This window comes from Thunnus albacares, chromosome 11, assembly GCF_914725855.1.
Source record: "Thunnus albacares chromosome 11, fThuAlb1.1, whole genome shotgun sequence".
Classification (NCBI taxonomy): Eukaryota; Metazoa; Chordata; class Actinopteri; order Scombriformes; family Scombridae; genus Thunnus; species Thunnus albacares.
In genome coordinates this window covers 6,978,809-7,006,485 of record NC_058116.1, presented here as the reverse complement: position 1 = coordinate 7,006,485, position 27,677 = coordinate 6,978,809, and the positions used below count along the sequence as shown (strand labels likewise).

General features: G+C 41.0%; 4 protein-coding genes across 5 annotated transcripts; 3 read left to right on the top strand and 1 right to left on the bottom strand.

Moving 5' to 3' along the window:
* Nucleotides 1–5,765: 5,765 nt before the first annotated feature.
* LOC122992826 lies at nucleotides 5,766–11,628 on the bottom strand. Of its 2 annotated transcripts, none has more exons than XM_044366786.1 (2): nucleotides 10,571–11,628; nucleotides 5,766–7,060 (listed from the first exon to the last, which is right to left on the bottom strand). In XM_044366786.1, the coding sequence occupies exons 1-2, from the start codon at nucleotides 10,650–10,652 to the stop codon at nucleotides 6,657–6,659; spliced, it is 486 nt and encodes a 161-aa protein (XP_044222721.1). In that variant the 5' UTR covers nucleotides 10,653–11,628; the 3' UTR covers nucleotides 5,766–6,656. Both variants share the same exon structure in this region; 1 of them encodes a protein (XP_044222721.1).
* A 2,068-nt stretch (nucleotides 11,629–13,696) lies between these two features.
* Nucleotides 13,697–16,010, top strand: LOC122992312 (trace amine-associated receptor 13c-like). Its single transcript, XM_044366075.1, has 2 exons — nucleotides 13,697–14,882; nucleotides 15,189–16,010. The coding sequence occupies exons 1-2, from the start codon at nucleotides 14,704–14,706 to the stop codon at nucleotides 16,006–16,008; spliced, it is 999 nt and encodes a 332-aa protein (XP_044222010.1). The 5' UTR covers nucleotides 13,697–14,703; the 3' UTR covers nucleotides 16,009–16,010.
* A 2,836-nt stretch (nucleotides 16,011–18,846) lies between these two features.
* On the top strand, nucleotides 18,847–20,521 carry LOC122992365 (trace amine-associated receptor 1-like). The gene is made up of 2 exons (XM_044366143.1): nucleotides 18,847–19,181; nucleotides 19,453–20,521. Exons 1-2 carry the CDS (start codon nucleotides 18,955–18,957, stop codon nucleotides 20,270–20,272), a joined length of 1,047 nt encoding a protein of 348 aa, XP_044222078.1. The 5' UTR covers nucleotides 18,847–18,954; the 3' UTR covers nucleotides 20,273–20,521.
* A 2,952-nt stretch (nucleotides 20,522–23,473) lies between these two features.
* Nucleotides 23,474–27,106, top strand: LOC122991699 (trace amine-associated receptor 13c-like). The gene has a single exon (XM_044364910.1). It carries the CDS (start codon nucleotides 24,859–24,861, stop codon nucleotides 25,714–25,716), a length of 858 nt encoding a protein of 285 aa, XP_044220845.1. The 5' UTR covers nucleotides 23,474–24,858; the 3' UTR covers nucleotides 25,717–27,106.
* Nucleotides 27,107–27,677: the final 571 nt, after the last annotated feature.

Here is a 27,677-nt window from a genome sequence, read left to right as displayed (position 1 = left end):
CTCTTGCCGGCTGGATTTTCTGTACCACTTGGGCCAACCTCTCCAAACCTGGAGAGGTTAGCCCAATGTGGGCAGCGTGCTTATCAAGCTTACAGAGCATATATGATTTCTGGAAACCCAAATCTTGGTGCAAATGTGTTGCTAGAGCTTCAGCTACTGTTATTGCATCATTTCTTGCTGTCGGAATAATTTCAATCCATTTTGAGTATAAGTCTATGATCACTAGACAATATTTTTTGTTTTCACATTTATTTAGCTCAATGAAATCCATGCATATTGTATGAAATGGATATTGAGCATTAGGCATTTTACCTGGCCTTGGTCTCAATCTACCTTGAACATTCTGTTTTCCACACACTAAACATGATGCACAAACATTTTTTGAGTAATTTTGGAATCCATATGTTGTATATATTTTGTTTATTAGTTCATACATCCCTCCTGTTGACGTATGGGTTAACCCATGCATCAATACTGCTGCAAATCGAAATAAATTTTTTGGAAGAATGTACTTGCCCTCTGGTCATTTCCATAACTCATTCTCAGATAATGTCGCCCCCGTTTGCCCAAGATTGCTTTTCTGATTCAGGTGAGCTGTGTTGCTTGTCTTTTAAAATGTCATGGTCAATGTGTGTGATATGCTCAGCTGTGTATATGTCTTGGTATTCTTGTCTAGCAGCAGCTGCTTTCGCTTCCTCATCCGCCTTCCAGTTTCCCTGTGAGATTAAATCATCTCCTAAAGTGTGAGCAGCACACTTACATACTGCTATCTATAGTGGCAATTGTACAGCTTCTGATAAGGCTAAAATCAGATTTGTGTGCAGAATTGACTTTCCAGTGGATGTAATCATACCTCTATTTTTCCACTCGTGCAAAAACATGTAAGGTATTAAAAGCATATGCGCTATCAGTATAGACAGTTATTCTCTTCCCTGCTCCTAACTTGCATGCTTCAGTTAGTGCAATCAGCTCTGCCGCTTGAGCTGAGAAGTGGAGTGTGAGTGCTTTAGATTGTAATACTTTGTCTATAGTTACCACTGCGTAACCACTACTGTTTGATCCATCTACAAACATCACTACGTCTGGGTCTTGTAACGCCACATCAGGCAGGTCTTCTCTAGGCAATACCTTTTTCGTTGCTTCAGCCACACAATCATGTTTAGTGCCTTCTGTTCCGTTTGGTAGCAGTGTTGCTGGGTTTAAAGTTGTACACCTTGCAATAGTTAAATGAGGCTGAGAGAGTAGGATGGTCATAAAATTAAGATGTCAAGCTGGAGACATGAATGCTATTGTAATAAATCTGAGTTCAGGCAGAAACCAGAACTTATATGGGATAAATGGCAGAGACCTCAGAATAATCGACACCAGACCATCAGAGTATCAAGAAAAATAGAAATCTTTATTAAGTAAACACCAATAAAAAGAAGGGGCTTTGGAGTTTCTTGTTATTATTTAGTATTTAGTGAGACATTAAGATAATTAGGTTGTGGTTCACTTGCAGATACTGAAGGCAAAGTGTTGCTAGGGGGAGACAACATTTAGAAAGAATAACATATTTATTTTGGAGAGAGTCATAAAGTTTAGACAGATGTGAATCATAACCATATGAAAAACATTTAATACTGAGGTTGCATCATGTGTTGACGTATGGGTTTTACATCATGCTTTACTGTATGTTTTGTTTGGAACCAGGATGTTTTTTCACACCTCTGATTGGACTGATTCCTCTGAGATGAGAGTTTGCAGTCATCTGACATTAATACAAAGAGGTGTGAACTAAAACCTTGACTGGCGATTCATAAGAGAGCCATTAACTATGATTGCATGTTTGTTTTGTTCAGTGCTTGACTTGGATCAAATCTCAGGGGCTCAGGTCAGTCAGGCAGAGATTGTATGTGTATTTGAAAGAAAGAGAGAGTATAGCATCTCATTAGCCTAACACACAGTTTACTGAGGTCTTTGACCTCTATCTCTCTGTATGACAATGCCTGGTCATTATTTTCCCATTAACTCCTGGATATGTGCTATTCTTGGTTTCAGTTACCTGGAAAAGTTCACTTATTATCATATTGGTTAAAAACTGTAAATCTGAAGCACTCTTAAAGCACCATACAGGAATGAAGCATGAAATATGAAATATGTAGTCTCATACTATGTAGTTACACACTGTTAGGCTATTACAAGCCCCCCCCCCAAAAAAAATATTTTCTTGTGTCTTATCTTGTGACACAAGATAATGTGTGCACAAGATAATAAAATCATCATCTTGGAACCACATCAAATGCTAAAAACATATCTTTTGGGGGGGATAATATTGTGTTAAAAATAAAAAGAATGAAATAAAAATACATTAACTTTGGAGGATGCCCATTTAATTTTGCTAACTCATATTGCCGAAGCCTTACATGCATTTGGCTGATTGGCTACATTTTTACATGGAACAATAACCGAAGATTTTGTCCTTTCATGTCTCCTCAAAGCCAGAATGGATGGGAGACTTAGATAGAAACTCTTTCTATGTACATATAACAGAATATTGTTTTAAAACAAGTTTGAAAATGTGAACCTGTCCTTTATTGCCATATACCAAAATAATCAACACAATTGTAGCATAATACACAGTCTGTGTGGATTACTTGGCCCTGTGCTATTGCACATTCATGACCTATGCACCAGGAGAAGGTCACACATTGAGGAACAGTGTCAGAAGGACCAACCCAGATCCTTAGCCCATCCACCAAAATGATCTAATCCACAATTATCAGATCATGTTCAATGTTTTAACATTGTTAAAAGATTGTGTTGCTTGCTTCAGTGGAGCTAGTGCATTATACCTTAATTTATTTTCGTGTAACTTCATTGCATCATACATCGTGAATTGGAACAGCCCGTGCAGTTTACTGAGACTTTAGCCTTAAAACTGCAGTGTCAGTGCCACAAGATCTATTGTTATAATTTGATTAGCAAATAAAATGATTAAAATTGTCCTTCCTCAAACATACATCTGTCACAACATGCTCTTCCAATATAGAACACTGGTCTTAACAGAGATCCTTTCACATCTTGACTACTGTAGATGACGAATGGAGAAGAACTAAATGTTAAGGATGAAGAACTGAGTGACAAAGATGAGACAGAAGAAGAATCAGAGAGACACAGAAACAGAAACGTCTGTATTTTATTTTTGTTTTCCTGTTTTTAAAAGGAAAAGCTTCATACACACACACAAGCATGCAAAATATCGCCATATCTCCATATCATCTCCTAACAAAACACACACATCACACCTACAGTGAACATAGATTCCTGCACCATAGCATTGCCCATTTTGCACTCATGCCCTGTCCTTGTTTAATGTAATGCTTATTTCACTGTAAGTGTGTATGCAAGTTATGACATGTCCATCTATGCTAAATCACCTGTTGTGTTTTGTCTTACTTCACCAACAAAAATAAAAAGGAAGAAACTCAAACTGATAGGGAGAGATAAAGACTGGGAGACACATGACCCCATTCCTGCCTCAGTTCCATCTGAACCTCATGGTATGTTTTCTTTCTGTTCATGTAAATTCATCCACTAACCCTAACCCTAACCCGGCCAAAATCTCTTGCCACTCTGTAAAATATTCTAGATCTGCTACTGCCTTGGGTAGAACCAATACCAAAATCTTTTTTGTGTTACTGTGACTTGAGTCATATAAATATACATAAATGTTGTATAATATCTGTGTTGCTTGTGTCCCTCTCCAGACATCTCCTAACCCCCACCAACCTCCTCCTCCCCTTCCCTCTGGCCATCTCAGATTTCTTCGTGGACCTCCACGGCTGCTGGTTTCTTGGTGACCTTGTGTGCTTTGTATCAGTATCTAGCATACATTACTACCTCTGTTTCAGTAGGATCCATGGTGATCACATCTGGTGACCGCTATGTGTCTATTTGTGATCCTCTGCATTACCCCACTAAAATCATAAACTCTATATTCATCTGTGTTGGACATGTTCTGTATGCTTTCAAAGTCTGGTGCTCCTCTTCAGAGAGGAGTGCTACAGAGGCTCATAGGAATCATTCACTAGGGCCTTGAGCACTATTGGTAGTTCCTGCTCGGGGGTGGGAACACGCATCACCGGACATTGTCTCCTAACCCCTGTAAGAAATGTTTTTCGAGGGGGTGAGTGAAGACAGGTCTATCGCAAAGGTCCTCATGACAGGAGGAAATCGCTGCTGCATACACTTTAACAGTGGCACGAGACAGCCCCTTATCCACCAGATACTTTAGAAAGGAGAGAACCTCTCCCACTGCACATGAAAGGGGGTCTAATCTCCTTTCCCCCCACCAGCATTGGAATCCTAACCACTTAGCTTTGTAGCAAGCAATGGTTGATCCTGCTCTTGCCGGCTGGATTTTCTGTACCACTTGGGCCAACCTCTCCAAACCTGGAGACGTTGGCCCAATGTGGGCAGCGTGCTTATCAAGCTTACAGAGCATATATGATTTCTGGAAACCCAAATCTTGGTGCAAATGTGTTGCTAGAGCTTCAGCTACTGTTATTGCATCATTTCTTGCTGTCGGAATAATTTCAATCCATTTTGAGTATAAGTCTATGATCACTAGACAATATATTTTGTTTTCACATTTATTTAGCTCAATGAAATCCATGCATATTGTATGAAATGGATATTGAGCATTAGGCATTTTACCTGGCCTTGGTCTCAATCTACCTTGAACATTCTGTTTTCCACACACTAAACATGATGCACAAACATTTTTTGAGTAATTTTGGAATCCATATGTTGTATATATTTTGTTTATTAGTTCATACATCCCTCCTGTTGACGTATGGGTTAACCCATGCATCAATACTGCTGCAAATCGAAATAAATTTTTTGGAAGAATGTACTTGCCCTCTGGTCATTTCCATAACTCATTCTCAGATAATGTCGCCCCCGTTTGCCCAAGATTGCTTTTCTGATTCAGGTGAGCTGTGTTGCTTGTCTTTTAAAATGTCATGGTCAATGTGTGTGATATGCTCAGCTGTGTGTATGTCTTGGTATTCTTGTCTAGCAGCAGCTGCTTTCGCTTCCTCATCCGCCTTCCAGTTTCCCTGTGAGATTAAATCATCTCCTAAAGTGTGAGCAGCACACTTACATACTGCTATCTATAGTGGCAATTGTACAGCTTCTGATAAGGCTAAAATCAGATTTGTGTGCAGAATTGACTTTCCAGTGGATGTAATCATACCTCTATTTTTCCACTCGTGCAAAAACATGTAAAGGTATTAAAAGCACATGCGCTATCAGTATAGACAGTTATTCTCTTCCCTGCTCCTAACTTGCATGCTTCAGTTAGTGCAATCAGCTCTGCCGCTTGAGCTGAGAAGTGGGGTGTGAGTGCTTTAGATTGTAATACTTTGTCTATAGTTACCACTGCGTAACCACTACTGTTTGATCCATCTACAAACATCACTACGTCTGGGTCTTGTAATGCCACATCAGGCAGGTCTTCTCTAGGCAATACCTTTTTCGTTGCTTCAGCCACACAATCATGTTTAGTGCCTTCTGTTTCGTTTGGTAGCAGTGTTGCTGGGTTTAAAGTTGTACACCTTGCAATAGTTAAATGAGGCTGAGAGAGTAGGATGGTCATAAAATTAAGATGTCAAGCTGGAGACATGAATGCTATTGTAATAAATCTGAGTTCAGACAGAAACCAGAACTTATATGGGATAAATGACAGAGACCTCAGAATAATCGACACCAGACCATCAGAGTATCAAGAAAAATAGAAATCTTTATTAAGTAAACACCAATAAAAAGAAGGGGCTTCGGAGTTTCACTAAATAGGATAGGTATGCCACTTGAGGGGGAGTCAGGGCTGGCCACACTATAAAATTTCACACCACCATCCAAAGATGCAAGACACTACAAGGATAAGAGCACATCACCACAACTTCAGGAAATGCCTGGGAGCACACCACACTGCACACAGTGGAGTCGCACGTCTACTTTAAGAAAGAGGGTGGGGCCAATACAAGACCTCCCCCCACCCGGGACCCAACTCAATCCGACCCAGCTTCTCTCCTGTCCCCACGACAATAAAATACAACAACAAATACACAATACATACAAGTTAAAATATATACTAAACTTGCGTTGTCGACGAGACCCCCCCCCGGGGTCTGAGCTTGTGGCACCGTCCAACTCCCCGGGGAACCACGGCTCCGTCGGACGGCGCAGCAGGTGCACGGGCAGGGAACGGCGGCGTGCCGGAGGCAGCAGCGAGGTTGAAGAGCAGCGGCGGCGGCTTGCGCTCCTAAAGCCCCAGCCCTAACTAACTAAAGGAGGCAGCAGACCTCCCCTCCTAACACAGGAACTCACTAACCCCCTATCGTACCTGTCTTCGTCGCCGGCAGCCCTAAACGGCAGCGAACGACACCCTCCCGCTCCCGGAATGAATGCAGCCACACCGCAGAACAGCACGCTCTCCCGACCTCTACACACACGAATGCCTGCTCTTCCCTTCCCCTTTTTCAGAGTCCCACAGCTGCGCAATCAGCCACACCTGACACTCATTAGTCCATCACTTGTCAGTCCAATCAAGGTATCTTCGCCAATTCACATCACACTTTCCCCTCTCCTAATGAAAAAGACTCGTCCCCGAGTCACTGCACTATCATCTGGTAATCTTGCGACCAAACAGGTGGCCTCCGGTGACGTAGGGGGCGACCACCGGAACTCCCCTGACCATTGGACTCTGGCCTCTCCTCTTGACTGGAGCAGGCTGCAGGTGCATCCTCAGGGGAAGGGCCCACAGATGCGGGGGAATCAGAGCAGTTTTTTAGAGGGATCCTCTGTGTTCCTCCAGCTCCGGAAGACACGGAGCCTTGAGCCGCATGACCCCTTAGTGGCAACCTCTCTCCTTCCGATGTCCCCAGGTCAGCTGGGCGGCGATGATGGACCCAGCCCGCACCAAACCGGACCTCTGAACGCTGTCGTCTAGGTCTGGTCAGCTGAATGTCGGGTCTGTCGAGTCCGTCAGCCCTCCTGGACACTGGATCACTGGTCACTGCCAAAGAAGAATTATAGGGCTTAAGCCGGTTGAAATGCACAACACACTCAGGGCCTCCCTGCACTGACATTAGTCTATAGAGCACATCTGTCACTCTTTCGACCACCCTAAAAGGGCCTTTATACCTCCTCTGTAACTTGGGACACAGCCCTCTCTTCCTAGCCTTGTTCTGCACCCAGACTAACTCTCCCTCAGAGTAGTACTGAAAATTGGCCCTAAAATCATAAGAATTTTTCTGTTTCTCTGAGGCCCTGGACTGATGTCTTCTTACTGCCTCTACAACTGTCGAAAGTGTCTCTCTCATCCTGGACACATAGTCATTAACAGAAGAAAAATGTTCCTGGGTGTCTAGGTTTAACATGATGTCAATAGGCAGAACAATTTCTTGCCCAAACAAGACTTTATAAGGAGTGAATGCAGTACTGGCATGAACACTACTCCGATATGCCAACATCACATAAGGCAACAGAGTGTCCCAGTTTAACTGGTTGTCCTCTACAAACAATGACAGCATGGACAACAGGGTCCGGTTAAAGCGCTCTATGAGGCCATCTGACTGGGCATGATAAGGGGATGTACGAGACTTGTGAATATGCAAAAGCCTACACACCTCCCTGAACAAAGTAGACTCAAAATTTCTGCCTTGATCTGAATGGATACTGCGGGGAACCCCAAAACGACACACCCACTCCTCTGTCAGCACTTTAGCGATAGTGCTAGCTTCCTGATTAGGAAGAGGAAAGGCCTCAGTCCACTTTGAAAAATAGTCCCCTATCACTAGGATATACTTATTCTTACAAGGGGTTTCTGGAAGAGGGCCAAGGATATCCAGTGCCACCCGTTCAAAAGGTCTTGATGTAACTGATGGCTGCAACGGAGCACATGGAAGCTTACCCTGGGTCTTGCGGGAGGAACAATCTACACACTCTTTCACCCATTTCTTAACATCCCCAAACCATCCTGGCCAATAAAAACAGTCCTTTACCTTCCCTTGTAACTTATGCACCCCCAAATGACCCCCCGTGGTGTCATTGTGTAGCTGTGCCAAAACCTTAGGTATCAAAGAACAAGGGAGGACCACCTGTGTTTGAGAAGCAGCGTCAGAATGGGCAGGGGGGATCCTCACCAACCTAGATCCTTGCACATGCAGTTGACTCCAAACAGGAGCATACTTATGTAATTCAGGGTCATCTGGCATATGACACTCATCTGCCTTCTTTTTTACAGTCTATAATCTGCCGTAGCTCTCTGTCATCCATTTGGGCTTGGGCTAGCTCATCTATCTCCATCGCTTCGCTAGGGGGACCGTGAGGGATTTCCTGTACAGCACACACTTTAGAGATCTCCTTGCTTGTCTCTTTACTGGCTGGCAACTCCTGACCCTGTCCTCCCCCATCACCGAAGGCAGGCAACCTTGAAAGAGCATCAGCATTTGCATGAAGTTTGCCTGGCCGATGTACGATCTTATATTGGAAATTAGCAAGTTGTTCCACCCAGCGAGCTAGCTGCCCCTCCAGCCCCTGGAAATTATGTAACCACCGCAAGGAATTATGGTCAGTACGTAACACAAACTCCTTACCTAACAGTTAATGTTTGAAATGTTTTGTAAACATGACCATGCTCAAAAGCTCTTTTTTTGTGGTAGCATATTTACGCTCTTGCTTAGTAAGCGCCCTGCTGGCATATGCAACAACTCGTTCATGCCCCCCCCCCATTCTTGAGATAGCACTGCTCCAATTCCCACATCACTGGCATCAGTGTCTAAGATGAATGTTTTGTTTGGGTCTGGATACGCCAACACAGGCGCAGTAATAAGGCTGGCTTTTAGCTGATCAAATGCTCGTTGACAATCTTCAGTCCATTGAAAACGCTTCCCTTTCTCCGCCAGCTGATGTAAAGGACGAGCGATATCAGCAAAACCCTTCACAAAACGCCTATAGTAGGAGGCTAGCCCTACAAAACTCTGGACCTCCGTCTGGTTTCTTGGAACGGGCCACTCCCTCACTGCAGCTACCTTAGCAGGGTCCGCCATCACCCCTTCAGCAGAGATGACATGCCCTAGATAATGAACCTGAGTAGAGAACAGATTACATTTAGAGGGTTTAATTTTCAAGTTGGCCTGCTGAAGTTTTACAAGCACCTCATCAAGACGAGCCAGATGTTCTTGAAATGTGCGCCCAAACACAATAATGTCATCCAAATACACTAGACAAGTTGTCCACTGCAAGTCTGCAAGGATTAAATCCATTAATCTTTGAAATGTACTGGGCGCATTGCAGAGACCAAAACTCAAAACATTGAATTCAAACAACCCCTGACGTGTTATGAAAGCAGTTTTATAGCGATCCTTAGGGTCAACTTCCACCTGCCAGTAACCACTAGCTAGATCGAGAGTGGAAAACCAGCAGGCATGGCTTAAGCTGTCGAGAGCATCATCTATCCTGGGAAGAGGATATGCATCCTTACTTGTGACATCATTAAGTTTTCTGTAGTTGACACAAAAACGGAGCCCACCCCCTTTCTTCCGCACCAGAACTACAGGGGCTGCCCAGGGACTACAAGATGGCCGAATGATGCCGCTGTCAAGCATTTGTTTCAGATCATCTGCTACCTCCTGCTGCAAATGGAGCGGGACCCTTCGTGGAGGCAACTTGATAGGCTTGGCCTCACCTGTATCAATTTCATGCATTGTCAAATGAGTTCTGCCCAAATCGGTTTCACCCCGGCTAAAGACAGAGAGATTCCGGTGCAATAACTGTTTTACTGCCTCGGTTTGTTTAACGGAGAGACCCTTATCCCCCACCCCAAATTGACTCATGAGGCTGTCGACTGTCCAGGATTGTAAAGCGTCACCCCCTTCCCCGGTACATCCTCCCACCTCATCAACCTCTATGTCAGTAAAGAGCGTACCCACTTTCATGCCCTTTTTCAGTGGTAAAGCATCACTAGTCACATTAATAACCCGTTCTGGCAGTGTCCCCTTCTCCACCTTACAAACCACACGGGCTACCAATAGGTCACAGTGTTTAGACAGGGCTGAGGTGGGTTCCAACATCCCCTCTTCATAGTCCCCCCATGCACTTTGGACCATACCTGAAATTATGGCCTCACTCCGTGGTGGTACTACTGTATCATTCTGAACAACAACAGTTTGGGGCTGTGATGTTGGGTTAAGATCTACAAGGGGGAATGTCTTCCCCATTATCCGGCAAGTTTTCTCACCAAGGTCAACCACGGCACCATATCTGGACAGAAAGTCAAAGCCAAGAAGAATTTCTTCAGATGGTACGTCAGACACCAAAAAATCAGCAACCAAGGCCAAAGAATCAAATTGACATACTGTCTGCCAGCCCCCAAGAACCTCCATCGCCCCACCATTTGCTGCTCTTGCATCCCCAACATATTTTTGTAAGTCAGATCCTCCCTTAGTAATAGAAAGCCAAATCTGCTTAGGTATAACAGAGCGTGTGGCTCCAGTATCAACCAACACATGACGACTGGACCCACCTATCTTGGCTGCAAGATAGCCAGAGCCTCCTGTAGCCTCCTCAAGGGCCCTAGTAGATACCAATGAAGAGGGGGCGGGCATTGGGCCCTCTGTGCACGCCCCCTCTAGTTTCCCTGCAAATAAGGACAGTTGCAACGTATGTGCCGGTTACATCCACACTCCCAACATCTCCCTCCCAGCTCCATAGTCTCTCGTTTAGCTGTATTGCCATATGTGTTAGCTGGCTGGGGTAAAGGGGTTGATGTAACTGGGGCAGGATGTACAGGGTTTGATTTTAAAACCTGTACAATAGCCTGCAAAGACTTGACCTCCTGCCTTAACCCTTCCACCACCCCAAGCAAAGTTTCTATCTGCTCATCACCTTTAGACTTCTGTTCTGAAATCCCCCGAACCTTAGCATCTTGAGCTAAATGGCTATTTTCCAGGCCTCTAATGAGCTCAAGTTCGGAAGCCAAATTTATCGCAGCCTCTAATGTTACAGGTTTGGCACTGCGAAGGCCAATACGCAAATCTCCACTGCCCACATGAGTGATAAAATGGTCCCTTGCCAATAAGTCTTGAGTATTGAGGTCTGCAGAAGGGTAGGCTCTAGCGACCAGCCGGCGCAAAGCGATACCAAATTCACGGACAGTCTCATTATGAAGCCTGCTTCGTGAGGAGAAGCTAGCCCTGTTCCAATCATCACTATCATAGGGATCTAGACACCTCCCCATAGCATCTTTCAACAAGGTATAATTAGTTTTAGCTGCTGCTGATAACCCACTGTAAACCTCACGGGCTCGGCCAGACAATAAGAGACTCATAAATTTTAATCTTAATGATTCATCCCAATTGTTTACATCAGCAGCCATCTCAAATTGCTCGGCCCAGTCTGACCATTCTCGTCCAGCACCAGTACAAGTCTCTGGCATAAAAACTGGGCGGGGAGTTGCAACATTAGCACTTGAAGGAGGAGGGGCATCTTGGTTGATGGCTAACTCAACAGGTTGAGGTGCGTTATTCTCAGGCTCTGACATTTTTAAATGATTTATCCCACCGCTGCCACCAGTGTAATAAATCTGAGTCCCCAGACAATAATTCTAATTTTTATAACACCTGGTGGTGGTGGTGGCTGCGGTGGTGATGAGACCAGGGCATGACAGGCAGAAACAAGTTTGGAGCAGTGACTTAGGACAGCCTGGGAGCTGGGCTGAAGGTGACCAGGATGCAGGGCTGAAGGCCTGTATCGCTCCGGAGGGTGACCAGGGGGCAGGACAGATGTGCGAAGTTGCTCAGGGGGGCAACCGAAAGTCAGGACAGATGGCCGGTGTCACACAGGAGGGCAACCAGAAGGCAGGACACGTGTCCGGTGTCACTCCAGAGGGTGACCAGATGGACAACCAGATGTGCAGGGCTGCTCAGGAGGTCAGCAATGAAGGCTGGACTGCTCTGGAAATCGGTGAGGAAAGATGGGCCACTCTGGAGGTCAGCGACGAAAGCTGAGCTGATCTGGAGGTCAGCGATGAAAACTTGGCCGATCTTGAGGTTGGCGATGGAGGCTGGGCCCATCTGGATATTGGTGATGATGACCGGGCTGATCTGGAGGATGGCAATGAAGACAGAGGCCAAGAAGGCCAGCCAGCACCAGAAGATTTGGCTGCAGGTCGGGGCAGGGTGAAGGAGAGGCAGACCACTGGAGTGCAGGGCAGGAGGCGGGCAGCTGGAGATCAGGCTTGGCATCAGTGAAGACGGCAGACCGATGGTCTGGAAGGTCTGGCTGTTGGTTGGTGGAGACTGCTGACTGGAGGTCTGACTGCATGTCAACAGGGACTTTGACTTCTGAAGCTCTGGAAGGAGGTCGGCAGAGATGGACGACTGCTGGAAGTCCGGCAGGTGACCTGAAGGAGCCTAGGAAACAGGAGGCTGCTGATTGCTGCAGCCGTGCAGGAACAGAGGATTGCTGCAGCCCTGCAGGAACAGAGGATTGCTGCAGCCCTGCAGTAAGAGAAGATTGCTGCAGAGAGCCAGAGAAAAAGCTGCATTCTTCTGTTTAATGCTGGAGGTCTCATGGTGGTAGGCAGATAATTCCTCCAAAGCACACAAAAGTTCTTTTACCCCCTTCATCATGTCTGCTGGGTCCATGTCTGGCCAGTTCATCCAACTGACCTGTGTTCATGGGGACAGGGGCTAGACTTGGAGGGGCATGATGAGGCAGGGGCAGAAGTAGACTGGAGGCTAGCAGTCCCAGGTGCAGGCTGAAGAGCAAAGGGGGCTGGAGTGATAGGCTCAGAATAAACAGGATAGCTTGGCTGCTGGTGGCTAACAGGCTTGGATGCTCGTCTGGGAAATCGAGGTCCCTCCAGTGCCAGATGGGTTCCCAGGAAAGGGTTTTAGGTGTTAGGTGGAATGAAGCAGGTGGACCCAAATGCAGGAATCTGCAGGTTGAGCGAGGCTGAAGAAACTTCTTTATTAAAGGCTTGTGCAGGCAAAAACAAAGCTGGCAGGTCAAAAGCAAAACTGAACAATGCAGAGCACAGCAGAGCAGAACAAATAGAGCAGAATAAACTGAACAGAGGATCCAACAAAACTGAACTGAAAACCAGGACCTAAATGCATACTGAACTAATGAAACAACAGGGAACAGGCGGCAAGACACAAGGGCAGGCTGGGAGCTGATTGGCTGGGAAGACACAAGGAGTAAGAGAATAAACAGAAAACCAAAATCCTCAGAAAACACAATATAATCATACACAAACCATTTCAGAACTCACATGAACACAACTAAAATAAGTGCACAAGTCACAACAAGCACACAGCAAAATAAACTTCAGCATATATTGCTGTTGACAAAAACATGAATAAATCAGTCTGTCAAGCTGAGTGGCTTGCATTTTAAGGCTGCATGAAACACATGAATCGAACTAAAAGACAACTGCAACTCTGAATAGCATTAGTGTTTCAGTTCATTTAAGCACTTAGTTCCAACAAGAGTCAATGTAGAAAGCAACAGTTTCTCAAGTGGTCCGTAAATATAATCTGCAAACTCTCTTATCTGTCCTTTTTCCCACTCAGTCCAGTCTTGAACAGCTAGAGCAGTGGTGTTTTCTCTCTGTATGTTCCCTTAAACCATTTGACAAACATTTGCACATTAATAAAAACCTGCATTCTGTATTTATACTGTGCACAGATCAATCCTGTTCAGTATTGGCAGAATGCATTTGTTTTATTTATTTGCATCTGCATTAATAGATCTGATTGATCCAGGTTATGATTAAAATGTTTTAGGGAAAGTGGAAATTATGTAGTCACTTTGAACTATAGTTTACCTGACAACCCAATCATTAACTGATTTACAATACAGGGGTAAAAGACTTCCATGAAGGCTAGTCTCGTATATCCTCACTCAAGCCTCCTCAGGGATCCGTCGTTGGTCTTCAGAGCAGGAATAAGGGAACTAGAATGGCCTTCATGCATGATCATGACCAGAGCTATATCCCGGTGAAGCAAGGAGAGCAAGAAATGATCGAAAAAAGGGAATGGCTTGTACTCAGAAAGTGTATCACTACATTTTACCATGTCACACATAAACATTCAAATTGTTAAATCATTAAAAAATCTTGTGAAAGGAAGGTAAATGGGAAAATAGTGTTTTGAGCCCTACATCTCCTTAAGCATGTGGATATATGAGATTTTTGTGGTCCAAAAACTCTGCTATATGTGCTACTGTAACTACAGTGAACCTGTGTGGGCTTTTTGTGAGTAACCTGCACTTAGAACTTGAGTTTTAAAACTCTCACACTCGAAACTCAAAGATTTATTGAGTTTTCTCAACTTCTTTTGTTTTTATAGTGTACAACTAATATTCTGTACCAGCAAGAATGACATGGTAACCATAATAAGAACGCAAAAGTTGCCAGTGCAGAGGATGACGAAAAACAAGAATGAGAAACAGAGTGTCAAGTGATACTCATTAGTCAAGTGAGAGATGGAGGGAAGGAACTGATGAGGCCTGAGATGAAGAGGATCAGAGAAAGCAAAGTAGGGGGGGTGAGGGACTTCAGTCTCTGTTGGACAGAAAAAATAGTACTAGTAGATAAATGAGCTGATAACAAAAGGCATCCAGAATTCAGAGACGCCTCTCTTCCTTCTCTCTATGATGATGGAGAACCCAGAAGCGGCTGAACTCTGCTTTCCACAACTCCTCAACAATTCCTGCAGGAAACCCTTGCCGTCTCAGTCTGATGGCATGCTTGCTTACATCGTGCTGTCCACCGTCTCTCTACTCACTGCTATGCTCAACATGCTGGTCATCATCTCCATCTCCCACTTCAGGCAAAGTTAAACTTACTAAGCTAATATATATATATATATATATATATATATATATATATATATATATATATATATATATATATATTCATAATGAGAATTTACAAGAAAACAATTGAGGTGGCACATAGATTTCATTTTCAGACCATCTAATGTGACGCTTGCAGTTAATAATAGTTTTGTATTTTAAAATGCTTACTTGAGAAAATCAAAATGCTGTTATGTTAAGTATGTGCTTTCTACTACTACTGTTACTGACAAACTACCATTGATGATAATCTCACAAGTTATGATATTCTTCCTCCTCAGGCAGCTACACAACCCAACCAACCTCCTCATCCTCTCTCTGGCTATCTCAGACTTTCTCGTTGGGCTCCTGCTGATGCCGGTTGAAATCCTTCTTACAGAGGCCTGCTGGTTCTTTGGTGACCACATGTGTGCTCTGTATTATGTTGTTGATTTTATCATTACTTCCTCTTCAGTTGGAAATATGGTGCTCATATCGATTGATCGTTATTTGGCTATCTGTGACCCTCTACAATACACCAACAAAGTTACTCTGGACAGAACAAAAATATGTGTTTGTCTGTGTTGGATCTGCTCTGTTCTCTATAACAGTCTGATTTTAAATAACTTCCTGAGACAACCTGATGGGCAGAATTCCTGCTATGGAGAGTGTGTAGTTATCCTCAACAATATCACAGGAACTGTTGACTTTGTCTTTACCTTTATAAGCCCAATTAGTATCATTATATTTCTATATGTGAGAGTATTTGTGGTGGCTGTGTCTCAGGCTCGCACTATGAGGTCTCACATTGCAACTGTCGCACTCCAGCGTTCAGTGAAAGTAACTGCTAAAAAATCTGAGATGAAGGCAGCCAGGACTCTTGGTGTTGTAGTAGTTGTGTTTCTAATATGTATTTGTCCATATTACTCTCCAACCCTTGTAGGACAGGATATTGAAGACAGCAGTTCATCCTCACCCTTTGTAGTCTGGCTGTTGTATTTTAACTCCTGTCTAAACCCTGTGATCTATGCCTTTTTCTACCCCTGGTTCAGAAAATCTATTAAACTCATTGTTACACTTCAGATACTGCAGCCTGACTCATGTAATGCTGGAATAATGTAGAGAAACACAAAGGAGTAACTTCAATAAAACTTTCTGGGAAGATGGGAATAGTTTGATTTGTTAGGGAGTCACTGTAGTAAAGGTCTACTACCTTAAATGTTTATATTTTAAAACCTCCATGAATCATGTTCTTTATCAGACAATCAATAAATTGCATCCATTGTCATTACTACATCTGAAACTATCACCCACCATCTGAGGCACGGTGTGAATAGAAATCTGAACAGGACTTCTGACTCCGACCAGCTCACCAAAATCCTCCTGGGGACACATTACAACATATGGTCCATGTCACACTTAACAAGAATTACATAGTAAATAACTATGATAATTAAATTAAATTATTTGTGGAAAAATGTGAGAAATGGGAAAAACCCTGTAGAATGTTATATAATAACATAATTCTAATATATTCATATAATTTTGTAATGTTGTAATGGGATCAGATTCTACTGTGAGTGCTAGTAGTAGTACTAGTACTAGTCTACTAGTTTGTGAAGTTATGAGGGGGATGAAATACTGTGTCAGAAACACCTTTTTCATAGTACAATTTATAACTAGTACATCAAAGCACATTCTCAAAAACTACCATCATCAAATAACAATAATAACTAAATTAAATATGATAATTTGTAGAAAAATGCATGAAATGTAAAAAAAAAACACTAAAATGTTATACAATTATAATATATCTATATAATTTTGTAATGTTTTAATTGTTATTTCCACTGTGTCAGATAAAATTCTATGGTGATTTTATAACTGCATTTTGTGAAGTTAGAAGGTGGATGAAATACTGAGTTAGAAACACATTTTCATACCACAGTCCACAACTAGCACAACAAAGCACATTCTCAAAAACTACCATCTGCTAAAATAACTAAAACTGTGTCCAAAAAAACTGAACATTGATAAGTAAGGTAATTGGTATTCATTGCCGTTCCATCTGCAGGTATTTGTATTTTTCATGTTCACCTCTTTCTGTACTAACTGCAAATATTAGTGTAAGATAAGAATTCATACTGAGCAGTACAGCAACAAATAAAGCACCATACATATTTTAATTTTAGTGGCTTTCCTTCATTAAATCCTTGTGTAATGAGTTCTGTGTAAAGTTGCGAAGGGAGAGGAGTTATTTCGGGCGCCTCTGGTTCGAGAAGTAAAAATCCCATAAATTCTCTCCATAGACAATGTTGCATGACTCACAGTTGGAGCTCTTCTATGGCTTGAACTGGTATAAAATTCTCCCAGTTAAATCATCAGTACAAAAGATGAACAACTGTGTTTGAAAAAATCTGGCTCTGCCGAGGTAGAAGTTAATTATGACTCCTGCTTCAAGAAACATCCTGACAAAGAGCTTAAAATTCAGTTACCTGCACTGCTGTCAGTGATATGCATGTCAGCATGTTAGGCCTTTAGCTGACTGTAGAAGCAACAGGGGGTATTTGTGCGTTGGGGAGCTCTGGAGAAGCTTAGTGATGGGGGACAGAAAATAAAAATGTTCCCAATCAACATATAGCAAATGTATTTCAAAATATATATGTAATAACAATTACCATATATTGTTAAATATGTTTAACAGTTGTTAAAGGACAGGCTCACAATTTTTCAAGTCTGTCGTATAACAACAGTCAGGAGCCCAAATGAACATTGAAATAGGTTTTTCTTGCTGTAATTATTCCTCTTGTTAATATTGACCATCAGAAGATCCTTCATAATGCACTTATAATGTAAATGATGGCAGCCAAAATCCAAAAAACTCCTTCTGTGCAAAGATATATTTAAAAGTTTATCTGAAGCTAATTATCTCAGCTGTAACAGTTCTGTAGCCACTTTTGATACATTTTTGTATCTGCACATATATGCACTGTCCAAATATCTCTGTATGTTCCCTTAAACCATTTGGCAAACATCTGCACATTAACAAAAACTTGAATTCTGTATTTATACTGTGTACAGATCAGTCCTGCTCAGAGTCTGAACGCATATGAACCATTTCTACTGACAGAGTCTGCATTTATAGATATTATGATACTAAATTCATAATTTAATAATCCAGGTTATGATTATAATGTTACATAAACTGTAGAAATTATTTATTTGGCCAAATGTTTTAGAGAAGGTGGAAATTATATAAATACAGTATATCTCACATCAAATTATAGTTTACCGAACAACCCAATCACTAACTGATTTCCAATAAAGGGTTGTGTCGGCCTGGTAAAAGACCTCCATGAAGGCTAGTCTCGTATATCCTCACTCAAGCCTCCTCAGGGATCCCTCCTCGTTCTTCAGAGCAGAAATAGGGGAACTGGAATGGCCTTCATGCATATCCGGGTGAAGCAAGGAGAGTAAGAAATCATTGAAAAAATGGAATTGGCTTGTACTCAGAAAGTGTAACACTACATTTTACCATGTCACACATAAACACTCAAATTGTTAAATCATTGAAAAATCTTGTGAAAGGAAGGTAAATGGGAAAATAGTGTTTTGAGCCATACATCTGCTTAAGATGTGGATATATGAGATTTCTGAGGTCCAAAAACTGGATGCTATATGTTTTATTGTGACTACGGTGGGCCTGTGCAGGTTTTTCATGGGTAACCTGCACTTACAACTTGACTTTTAAAACTCTCACACTCGAAACTCAAAGATTTATTGAGTTTTCTCAACTTCTTTTGTTTTTATAGTGTACAACTAATATTCTGTACCAGCAAGAATGACATGGTAACCATAATAAGAATGCAAAAGTTGCCAATGCAGAGGATGACGAAAAACAAGAATGAGAAACAGAGTGTCAAGTGATACTCATTAGTCAAGTAATAGATGGAGGGAGGGAACTGATGAGGCCTGAGATGAAGTCGATCAGAGAAAGCAAAGTAGGGGGGGCGGGTGACTTCAGTCTCTGCTGGACAGAAAAAATAGTACTGGTAGATAAATGAGCTGATGACAAAAGGCATCCAGAACTCAGAGATGCCTCTTTTCCTTTTCTCTATGATGATGAAGACCCCAGAAGCAGCTGAACTCTGCTTCCCACAACTCCTTAACAATTCCTGCAGGAAACCTTTGCCACCTCAGTCTGATGCCCTGCTTGCTTATATCCTGCTGTCCTTCATCTCTCTGCTCACTGTGACTCTCAACCTTCTGGTCATCATCTCCATCTCCCACTTCAGGCAGAGATAAACTAACTAAGCTAATATATTTTTAAAAAAATATATTTTCATAATGAGAATTTACAAGAAGAAATGTAATTGAGGTGGCACATAGATTTCATTTTCAGACCATCTAATGTAAAACCTGCAGTTAATAATTGTTTTGTATTTTAAAATCCTTACTTGAGAAAATCAAACATAATGCTGTTAAGTATGTGCTTTCTACTACTACTGTTACTGACAAACTATCATTGATGATAATCTCACAACTTATGATATTCTTCCTTCTCAGGCAACTACACAACCCAACCAACCTCCTCATCCTCTCTCTGGCTATCTCAGACTTTCTCGTTGGGCTCCTGCTGATGCCGGTTGAAATCCTTCTTACAGAGGCCTGCTGGTTCTTTGGTGACCACATGTGTGCTCTGTACTATATAGTAGAGTTTATCATTACCTCCTCTTCAGTTGGAAATATGGTGCTCATATCGATTGATCGTTATCTGGCTATCTGTGATCCTCTACAATACACCAACAAAGTTACTCTGGACAGAACAAAAATATGTGTTTGTCTGTGTTGGATCTGCTCTGTTCTCTATAACAGTCTGATTTTAAATAACTTTCTGAGACAACCTGATGGACAGAATTCCTGCTATGGAGAGTGTGTAGTTATCCTCAACAATATCACAGGAGCTGTTGACTTTGTCTTTACCTTTATAAGCCCAATTAGTGTCATTATATTTCTATATGTGAGAGTATTTGTGGTGGCTGTGTCTCAGGCTCGCACTATGAGGTCTCACATTGCAACTGTCGCACTCCAACGTTCAGTGAAAGTAACTGCTAAAAAATCTGAGATGAAAGCAGCCAGGACTCTTGGTGTTGTAGTAGTTGTGTTTCTTATATGTATCTGTCCATATTACTCTCCAATCTTTGTAGGACAGGATATTGAAGACAGCAGTTCATCCTCACCTTTTGCAATCTGGTTGTTTTATTTTAACTCCTGTCTAAACCCTGTGATCTATGCCTTTTTCTACCCCTGGTTCAGAAAATCTATTAAATTCATTGTTACACTTCAGATACTGCAGCCTGACTCCTGTAATGTTAGAATAATGTAGAGAAAGACACAGGAGTAACTTCAATAGAACTTTCTGGGAAGATGGGAATAGTTTGCTTTGTTAGCTGAAGTAAATGTCTAATGCCTTATTTTAAAATCTTCATTAATCATTTCCCTATCAGACAATCAATTAATCACGTCAATTTTACAACATTACAACATTTGAAACTATCACCCACCATCTGGGGCAGAGTGGATATAAAATTGGAAAAAAGGACTTTCGACTCCGACCAGCTCACAAAACCCACGTGGGGACACATCATCAAATATGGTCCATATGATAATTTGATTAAATATGATAATTTGTGGAAATATGCATGAAAATGGAAAAGCCTAATGTACAATGTTGTACAATTATAATATATTCATATAATTTTGTAAGGTTTTATTGTTATTTTCACTGTGTCAGATCAGGTGATTTTATAATTGCAGTTTGTGAAATTATGAGGTGGATGAAATAATGAGTCAGAAACAAATTTTCATACTACAGTCCACAACTAGCACAACAAAGCAAATTCTCAAAAACTACCATCTACTAATATAACTAAAACTGTATCCACAAAAACTGAACATTGATAAGTAAGGTAACTGGTATTCATTGCAGTTCCATCTGCAGGTATTTGTATTTGTCATGTTCACCTCTGTCTGCATTAGTGTAAGATAAGAATTCATACTGAGCAGTACAGCAACAAATAAAGCACCATACATATTTTAATTTTAGTGGCTTTCCTTCATTAAATCCTTGTGTAATGAGTTCTGTGTAAAGTTGCAATGGGAGAGGAGTTATTTCAGGCACCTTTAGTTCGTGAAGTAAAAATCCCATAAATTCTCTCCATAGACAATGTTATGTGGTTCACAGTTGGAGCTCTTCTACAGCTTGAATCAGCATAAAACTTTCCCAGTTAAATCATCAGTACTAAAGATGAACAACTGTGTTAGAAAATATCTGGTTCTGCCAGGGAAGAAGTTTCAGAATTCAGTTAGCTGCACTGCTGTCAGTGATGCGCATGTCAACATGACAGGCCTTTGGCTGACTGTAGAGGCAACAGGGGGTATTTGTGCATTGGGGAGCTCTGGAGAAACTTAGTGATAGGGGACAGAAAATAAAAATGTTCCCAATCAACATACAGCAAATGTATTTCAAAATATACAGTACCACTCAAAAGTTTGGACACATCTTCCCATTCACTTAAATGAGAAAGAAAAGCAACTCTTATATTCTTAAATATATTGTTAAATACTGTATATTTAAAAGTTGTTAGGGGAGGGGTTCTAATCTTTCTTTAAACAATAGTCAGGTGCCCAAATGAACATTGTGTAACCCCAATAAATTTAACAGACTCTAAACTCCACTGTTTAACTCCACTTGTTTATAGTTTACAGTGGCATAAGAAAGTTACCGTAGTTAAACCTTCATTGATTTTTGTATAAACATTCATTCATATGTTAACCTCATTTACCTACATTTAACAGATATTCAGTCAAATTTAATGCTAGTTATTGTTGTAGTTTGACTAAAAGTCCAGAGGGTAGCAGTAAACGCCTGCAGAATGCACTGTTGTCAGTAGCGATGCGCAAGAGAAAGAAGGTGGGGGAGGGGGAGTAAGAGACGAAGAAAAAGCGAACAGAGTCCTGCACATGGATGTATTAAGAGAACCGAATACAGGAAGAGCGCCAGGCTTTGAAGCAAATTTGACATAGCGGCAAAACTGCAATTACGTCACGTGATGCTCACTGGTCCAAAAAGACTTTCCCCCATAGACTTACATTGTGAAAGAGACGTCTGTAAATCAGCGGATAATTTTTTTTGAGCATCACAACCCCTGCTAAATGACTTGTCTCACTATCAGAATTTGATCCATTTGGTCTGATCACATTTCAAATGCCTAGAAGAGCCGCATGATTGAATTGTTTCATCCCCATTCAAGTTAGCCGGAGGGCTAAACTGGAAGTAGTTGATTCGGCCGGCGAAAGTCACTACCTTGCTTGCTCTATGGGCCGCATAGATGCGGAAGCAATGTGAAAGTTGTAGAACTTTTTTGGCTTCATGCACCACTGAGCAACTTTCATAGTAATGAACGGGGCCCTGCCTCTGACGTTGCATCCAGTTCTCTTTATACATCCATGGTCCAGCGTGTGTACAAGTGTTCATATAGAGTAAAAGAGAGGAAAAGTTGTTTATATTTGTTGAAGTCAGTGTTAAAGTTGCCCAGAAGAGACTTACCTTGTTCCAGGATATTATTGATTACCAGAGGATGAAGGAGGATCACCATTAGACGTGTTTTTGATGACAATTCTCCAGTGAGTGTTTTTATCTTTCAGTGCTAGCTTAAAAAATCGATGTTAGCTCATGCTCACTTTATGATGGTGGATGAAAAAAAAAAAACAGTCAGAGAAATTTTTTTTATATAATTAAAACCAGCGCTGAAAAAAAAATTAAAAAAAATTGTGATGTGTGCATTTTCTGAGAAATGATATGAGATGTGAGATATTATTGCTGGCAGAAATTATTGCCTTGTGAATTTTATTTTCCATTTATGGGCATGTTTTTTTATGTTCATTTTGTGAACATTTAGGCAGCAATAAACTGATAACAGGTTAGAAAATAACCGTAAGATCTTGATATTAATCTGCATACTAAAAAAGGAATTGGTCATTAACTAGAGTTAACTTGTACGGTATGCAGGTTGTTTTTTTTGGTTGATCTTCTGAGAGTGGAACAGAGGACTCCAGCGAGCGGGAGGTATATCAAGGGTCACTGCTGTCACGTGTCAGGAGTGTCAGAGCCAAGACGCTGCTGGACTTGGACGATCTAGATCTCCATCAGGATTACAGATAAGCTTAAGCAAAATACCGAAAAGAAATAAAAGGGGGCCCCTTAACTGAACTGAATGAACTAAACTTTCAAGGAAATTAAACTATTTGCATCTGAGGAGGAAATAAAGAGGGACTATAAAATTGTATTGAACTGAATGTTGACACTACCTGGGTATTAACAAAAGAACTGAAGGATGGACAATTTAATTTCATTTATTTATTCATTTATTTTTGGTTTAATACTTGAAGAGCTCTAAAAAAAGGGATACTTTTAAATTGGTCTATTGTTTTATTTTAAAGGGGTATATATATATATATATATATATATATATAATTTTATTACTATTAGCCAGATCTAAGTAATATGTGATGGGTAAATCTTGGTTTATATTTTTTTCCTTGTGTGGAATAAATTCCATCTTTCTATTTTCACTAAATTGAATTTGTGTTTTACTTATCATCCTCCTTAAAGGGCCTATACGTAAGATATTGGTGTAACTATTTATTTGGCACTTAGCGTATTTCATAACAAGTAGTGGTTACAATTGAAAATACGTTTTGCCATAATCATTCCTCCTGTTCATACTGACCATTAGAAGATCCCTTCATAATGCTTCTGTATTTATACTGTGTACAGATCAGTTCTGCTCAGACTCTGAACGCACCAAAGTGATGTGCATGAACCACCACTACTGGCAGACTCTGCATTTATAGATATTCTGATTGTAAATTCATTATTTCATAATTTGGGTTATAAATATAATATCTTATAAAACATACAAATCATTTGGTCAAATGTTTTAGGGAAAGTGGAAAAAAAAATCTTGTGAAAGGAAGATAAGTGGGAAAATAGTGTTTTTAGCTCTATATCTGCTTAAGCATGTGGATATATGAGATTTCTGTATATGTGCTGTAACTACACTGAGCACAATTCTGTAACTACAGTGGGACTCTGCCGGCTTTTTGTGGGTAACCTGCACTTAGAACTTGAGTGTTAAAACTCTCACACTTGAAACTAAAAAGATTTATTGTGTTTTCTCAACTTCTTTCGTTTTTACAGGGTACGACTAATATTCTGTACCAGCAAGAATGACATGGTAACCATAATAAGAATGCAAAAGTTGCAGAGGATGACGAAAAAGAAGAATGAGAAACAGTGTCAAGTGATACTCATTAGTCAAGTGAGAGATGGAGGGAGGGAACTGATGAGGCCTGAGATGAAGAGGATCAGAGAAAGCAAAGTAGGGGGGGTGAGGGACTTCAGTCTCTGTTGGACAGAAAAAATAGTACTAGTAGATAAATGAGCTGATAACAAAAGGCATCCAGAACTCAGAGACGCCTCTCTTCCTTCTCTCTATGATGATGGAGAACCCAGAAGCGGCTGAACTCTGCTTCCCACAACTCCTCAACAATTCCTGCAGGAAACCTTTGCCGCCTCAGTCTGATGGCATGCTTGTTTACATCGTGCTGTCCTTCATCTCTCTGCTCACTGTGACTCTCAACCTTCTGGTCATCATCTCCATCTCCAACTTCAGGCAGAGTTAAACTTACTGAGCTAATATATATATATACATTTTATTTTTTCATAAAGAAAATTTACAAGAAAAAATGTAATTGAGGTGGCACATAGATTTCATTTTTAAACCATCTAGTGTGAAACCCGCAGTTAATAATAGTTTTGTATTTTAAAATGCTTACTTGAGAAAATCAAAATGCTGTTATGTTAAGTATGTGCTTTCTACTACTACTGTTACTGACAAACTACCATTGATGATAATCTCACAAGTTATGATATTCTTCCTCCTAAGGCAGCTACACAACCCAACCAACCTCCTCATCCTCTCTCTGGCTGTCTCAGACTTTCTCGTTGGGCTCCTGCTGATGCCAGCTGAAATCCTTCTTACAGAGGCCTGCTGGTTCTTTGGTGACCACATGTGTGCTCTGAATTATGTTGTTGATTTTATCATTACCTCCTCTTCAGTTGGAAATATGGTGCTCATATCGATTGATCGTTATTTGGCTATCTGTGACCCTCTACAATACACCAACAAAGTTACTCTGGACAGAACAAAAATATGTGTTTGTCTGTGTTGGATCTGCTCTGTTCTCTATAACAGTCTGATTTTAAATAACTTCCTGAGACAACCTCATGGACAGAATTCCTGCTATGGAGAGTGTGTAGTTATCCTCAACAATATCACAGGAACTGTTGACTTTGTCTTTACCTTTATAAGCCCAATTACTGTCATCATATTTCTATATGCGAGAGTATTTGTGGTGGCTGTGTCTCAGGCTCGCACTATGAGGTCTCACATTGCAACTGTCGCACTCCAGCGTTCAGTGAAAGTAACTGCTAAAAAATCTGAGATGAAAGCAGCCAGGACTCTTGGTGTTGTAGTAGTTGTGTTTCTAATATGTATTTGTCCATATTACTCTCCAACCCTTGTAGGACAGGATATTGAAGACAGCAGTTCATCCTCACCCTTTGTAGTCTGGCTGTTGTATTTTAACTCCTGTTTAAACCCTGTGATCTATGCCCTTTTCTACCCCTGGTTCAGAAAATCTATTAAACTCATTGTTACACTTCAGATACTGGAGCCTGACTCATGTAATGCTGGAATAATGTAGAGAAAGACAGGGGAGTAACTTCAATAGAACTTTCTGGGAAGTTGGGAATAGTTTGATTTGTTAGTTGAAATTAAGGTCTAATTTTGTGCTCACACCAAACGCGAAGCTAATTTTTCGCGTGTTGAGATTAGACATAAAGTCAATGTAAAAACGAGAATAGACGCGAAATTGGCGTATTCGCACGAGTTGAAAATATTCAATTTCAGCGAAAATTTCGCGCGTATCATGGGGCTGGAGCGGGCGATTCAGCTGCGGCTTATCGACAGACAGCTGCTGAGAGGCGGCCAGCTCTGGAGGAGAGGGTCGGGAAACACGTTGGTGCTGCTGCTGATTTCTGGAGGAATAAACACATACTGGACCACCACACGAGTCACATCGGATTCTGCTGTAATCCGGATCTGTTTACCGGCGGGAGGAGTTTATTATTTTAACTTTTAAACTAATTTATCTTCACTTTCGCATCTCAACCTAACCGGAGCTAACACTAGAGTCACCTCCCCCCTCCCCGGCTGCTGTCATCAATAACAACCTAAATGCCGGTGAAAATAAGCATTTTAAAAGTTGTTTGCTTGTCTTGTGGACAGACCTGACAAAGGATGAATTCAGACTTTTTACAAATCTGCATCATGTTTTAGTTATTTCGGCATCTTTTGATTTGTTTATTGCAATTAAATCATAGCAAAACCTAAGTTTATTTTGGGCTCATACCGCTTTAGGGTCGTCTGAAAAGTGTAGTAAATAAACGGATTTTTGGGGGGAGTTTTGTCTGACAGGTTAATGCAGTGTATCACAGCAAAACGAACAGAGGAGTTGATGTATTTAATGTATTTCTCAGTGTTTACAGATAAGTGTCGGTATGAATGTTGTTAGCAGGAGTACTGAGCTGGCAGGCAGCCTGAGCTTCAGTAACATCACTGGCTGGCTCCCACTGTCCAGGTGGGGACAAACCAGTGCCTACCATTGCTCACTGGCTGCTTGGGGCGAATAAGCACAAATGATTCCGCGGCCAAACTTGCGCGAATTACGCGAATAAAAACAAATGTTTCTGCGTTCAAACTCGCGCGAGTAACGCGAGGCAAAAATTCGCTTCGCGTTTGGTATGAACACAACATAATGCCTTATTTTATTACATTAATTATTATATTGATATTTTTATTACAACATCTGAAACTATCACCCACCATCTGGGGCAGAGTGGGAATAACAATCGGAACAGGCCGTTTGACCCCGACCGGCTCACAAAAACCCATCTGAGGACACATCATCACATATGGTCCATACGATAATTAAATTAAATATGATAATTTGTGGAAATATGCATGGAAACTTAAAAAGCCCAATGTACTATGTTGTACAATTATAATATATTTATATATTTCTGTAAGGTTTAAGCACATTCTCAAAAACTACCATCATCAAATAACAATAATAACTAAATTAAATATGATAATTTGTGGAAACATGCATGAAATGTAAAAAAAACAGTAAAATGTTATACAATTATAATATATTTATATAATTTTGTAATGTTTTAATTGTTATTTCCACTGTGTCAGATCAAATTCTATGGTGATTTTATAACTGCAGTTTGTGAAGTTAGAAGGTGGATGAAATACTGAGTCAGAAACACATTTTCATATACAATCCACAACTAGCACAACAAAACACATTCTCAAAAACTACCATCTACTAAAATAACTAAAGTTGTATCCACAAAAACTGAACATTGATAAGTAAGGTAACTGGTATTCATTGCAGTTCCATCTGCAGGTATTTGTATTTTTCATGTTCACCTCTGTACTAACTGCAAGTATTAGTGTAAGATTAGAATTCATGCTGAGCAGCACATCAACAAATAAAGCACCATAAATATTTTGTTTATAGTGGTTTTTCTTCATTAAATCCTTGTTTAACGAGTTCTGTGTAAAGTTTTAAAGGGTGAAGAGTTATTTCAGATTTTT

Bases quoted from the DNA above. Each gene is read 5' to 3' on its own strand.
- LOC122992826 (XM_044366786.1), bottom strand. From the start codon at position 10,652: ATGCCCGCCCCCTCTTCATTGGTATCTACTAGGGCCCTTGAGGAGGCT. The intron at 7,061-10,570 runs GTGGGTCCAGTC...CTTCTTTGGCAG, and splicing joins CTATCTTGCAGCCAAGATAG to TGACCAGTGATCCAGTGTCC.
- LOC122992312 (XM_044366075.1), top strand. From the start codon at position 14,704: ATGATGATGGAGAACCCAGAAGCGGCTGAACTCTGCTTTCCACAACTC. The intron at 14,883-15,188 runs GCAAAGTTAAAC...CTTCCTCCTCAG, and splicing joins ATCTCCATCTCCCACTTCAG to GCAGCTACACAACCCAACCA.
- LOC122992365 (XM_044366143.1), top strand. From the start codon at position 18,955: ATGACAAAAGGCATCCAGAACTCAGAGATGCCTCTTTTCCTTTTCTCT. The intron at 19,182-19,452 runs GCAGAGATAAAC...CTTCCTTCTCAG, and splicing joins ATCTCCATCTCCCACTTCAG to GCAACTACACAACCCAACCA.
- LOC122991699 (XM_044364910.1), top strand. From the start codon at position 24,859: ATGATAATCTCACAAGTTATGATATTCTTCCTCCTAAGGCAGCTACAC.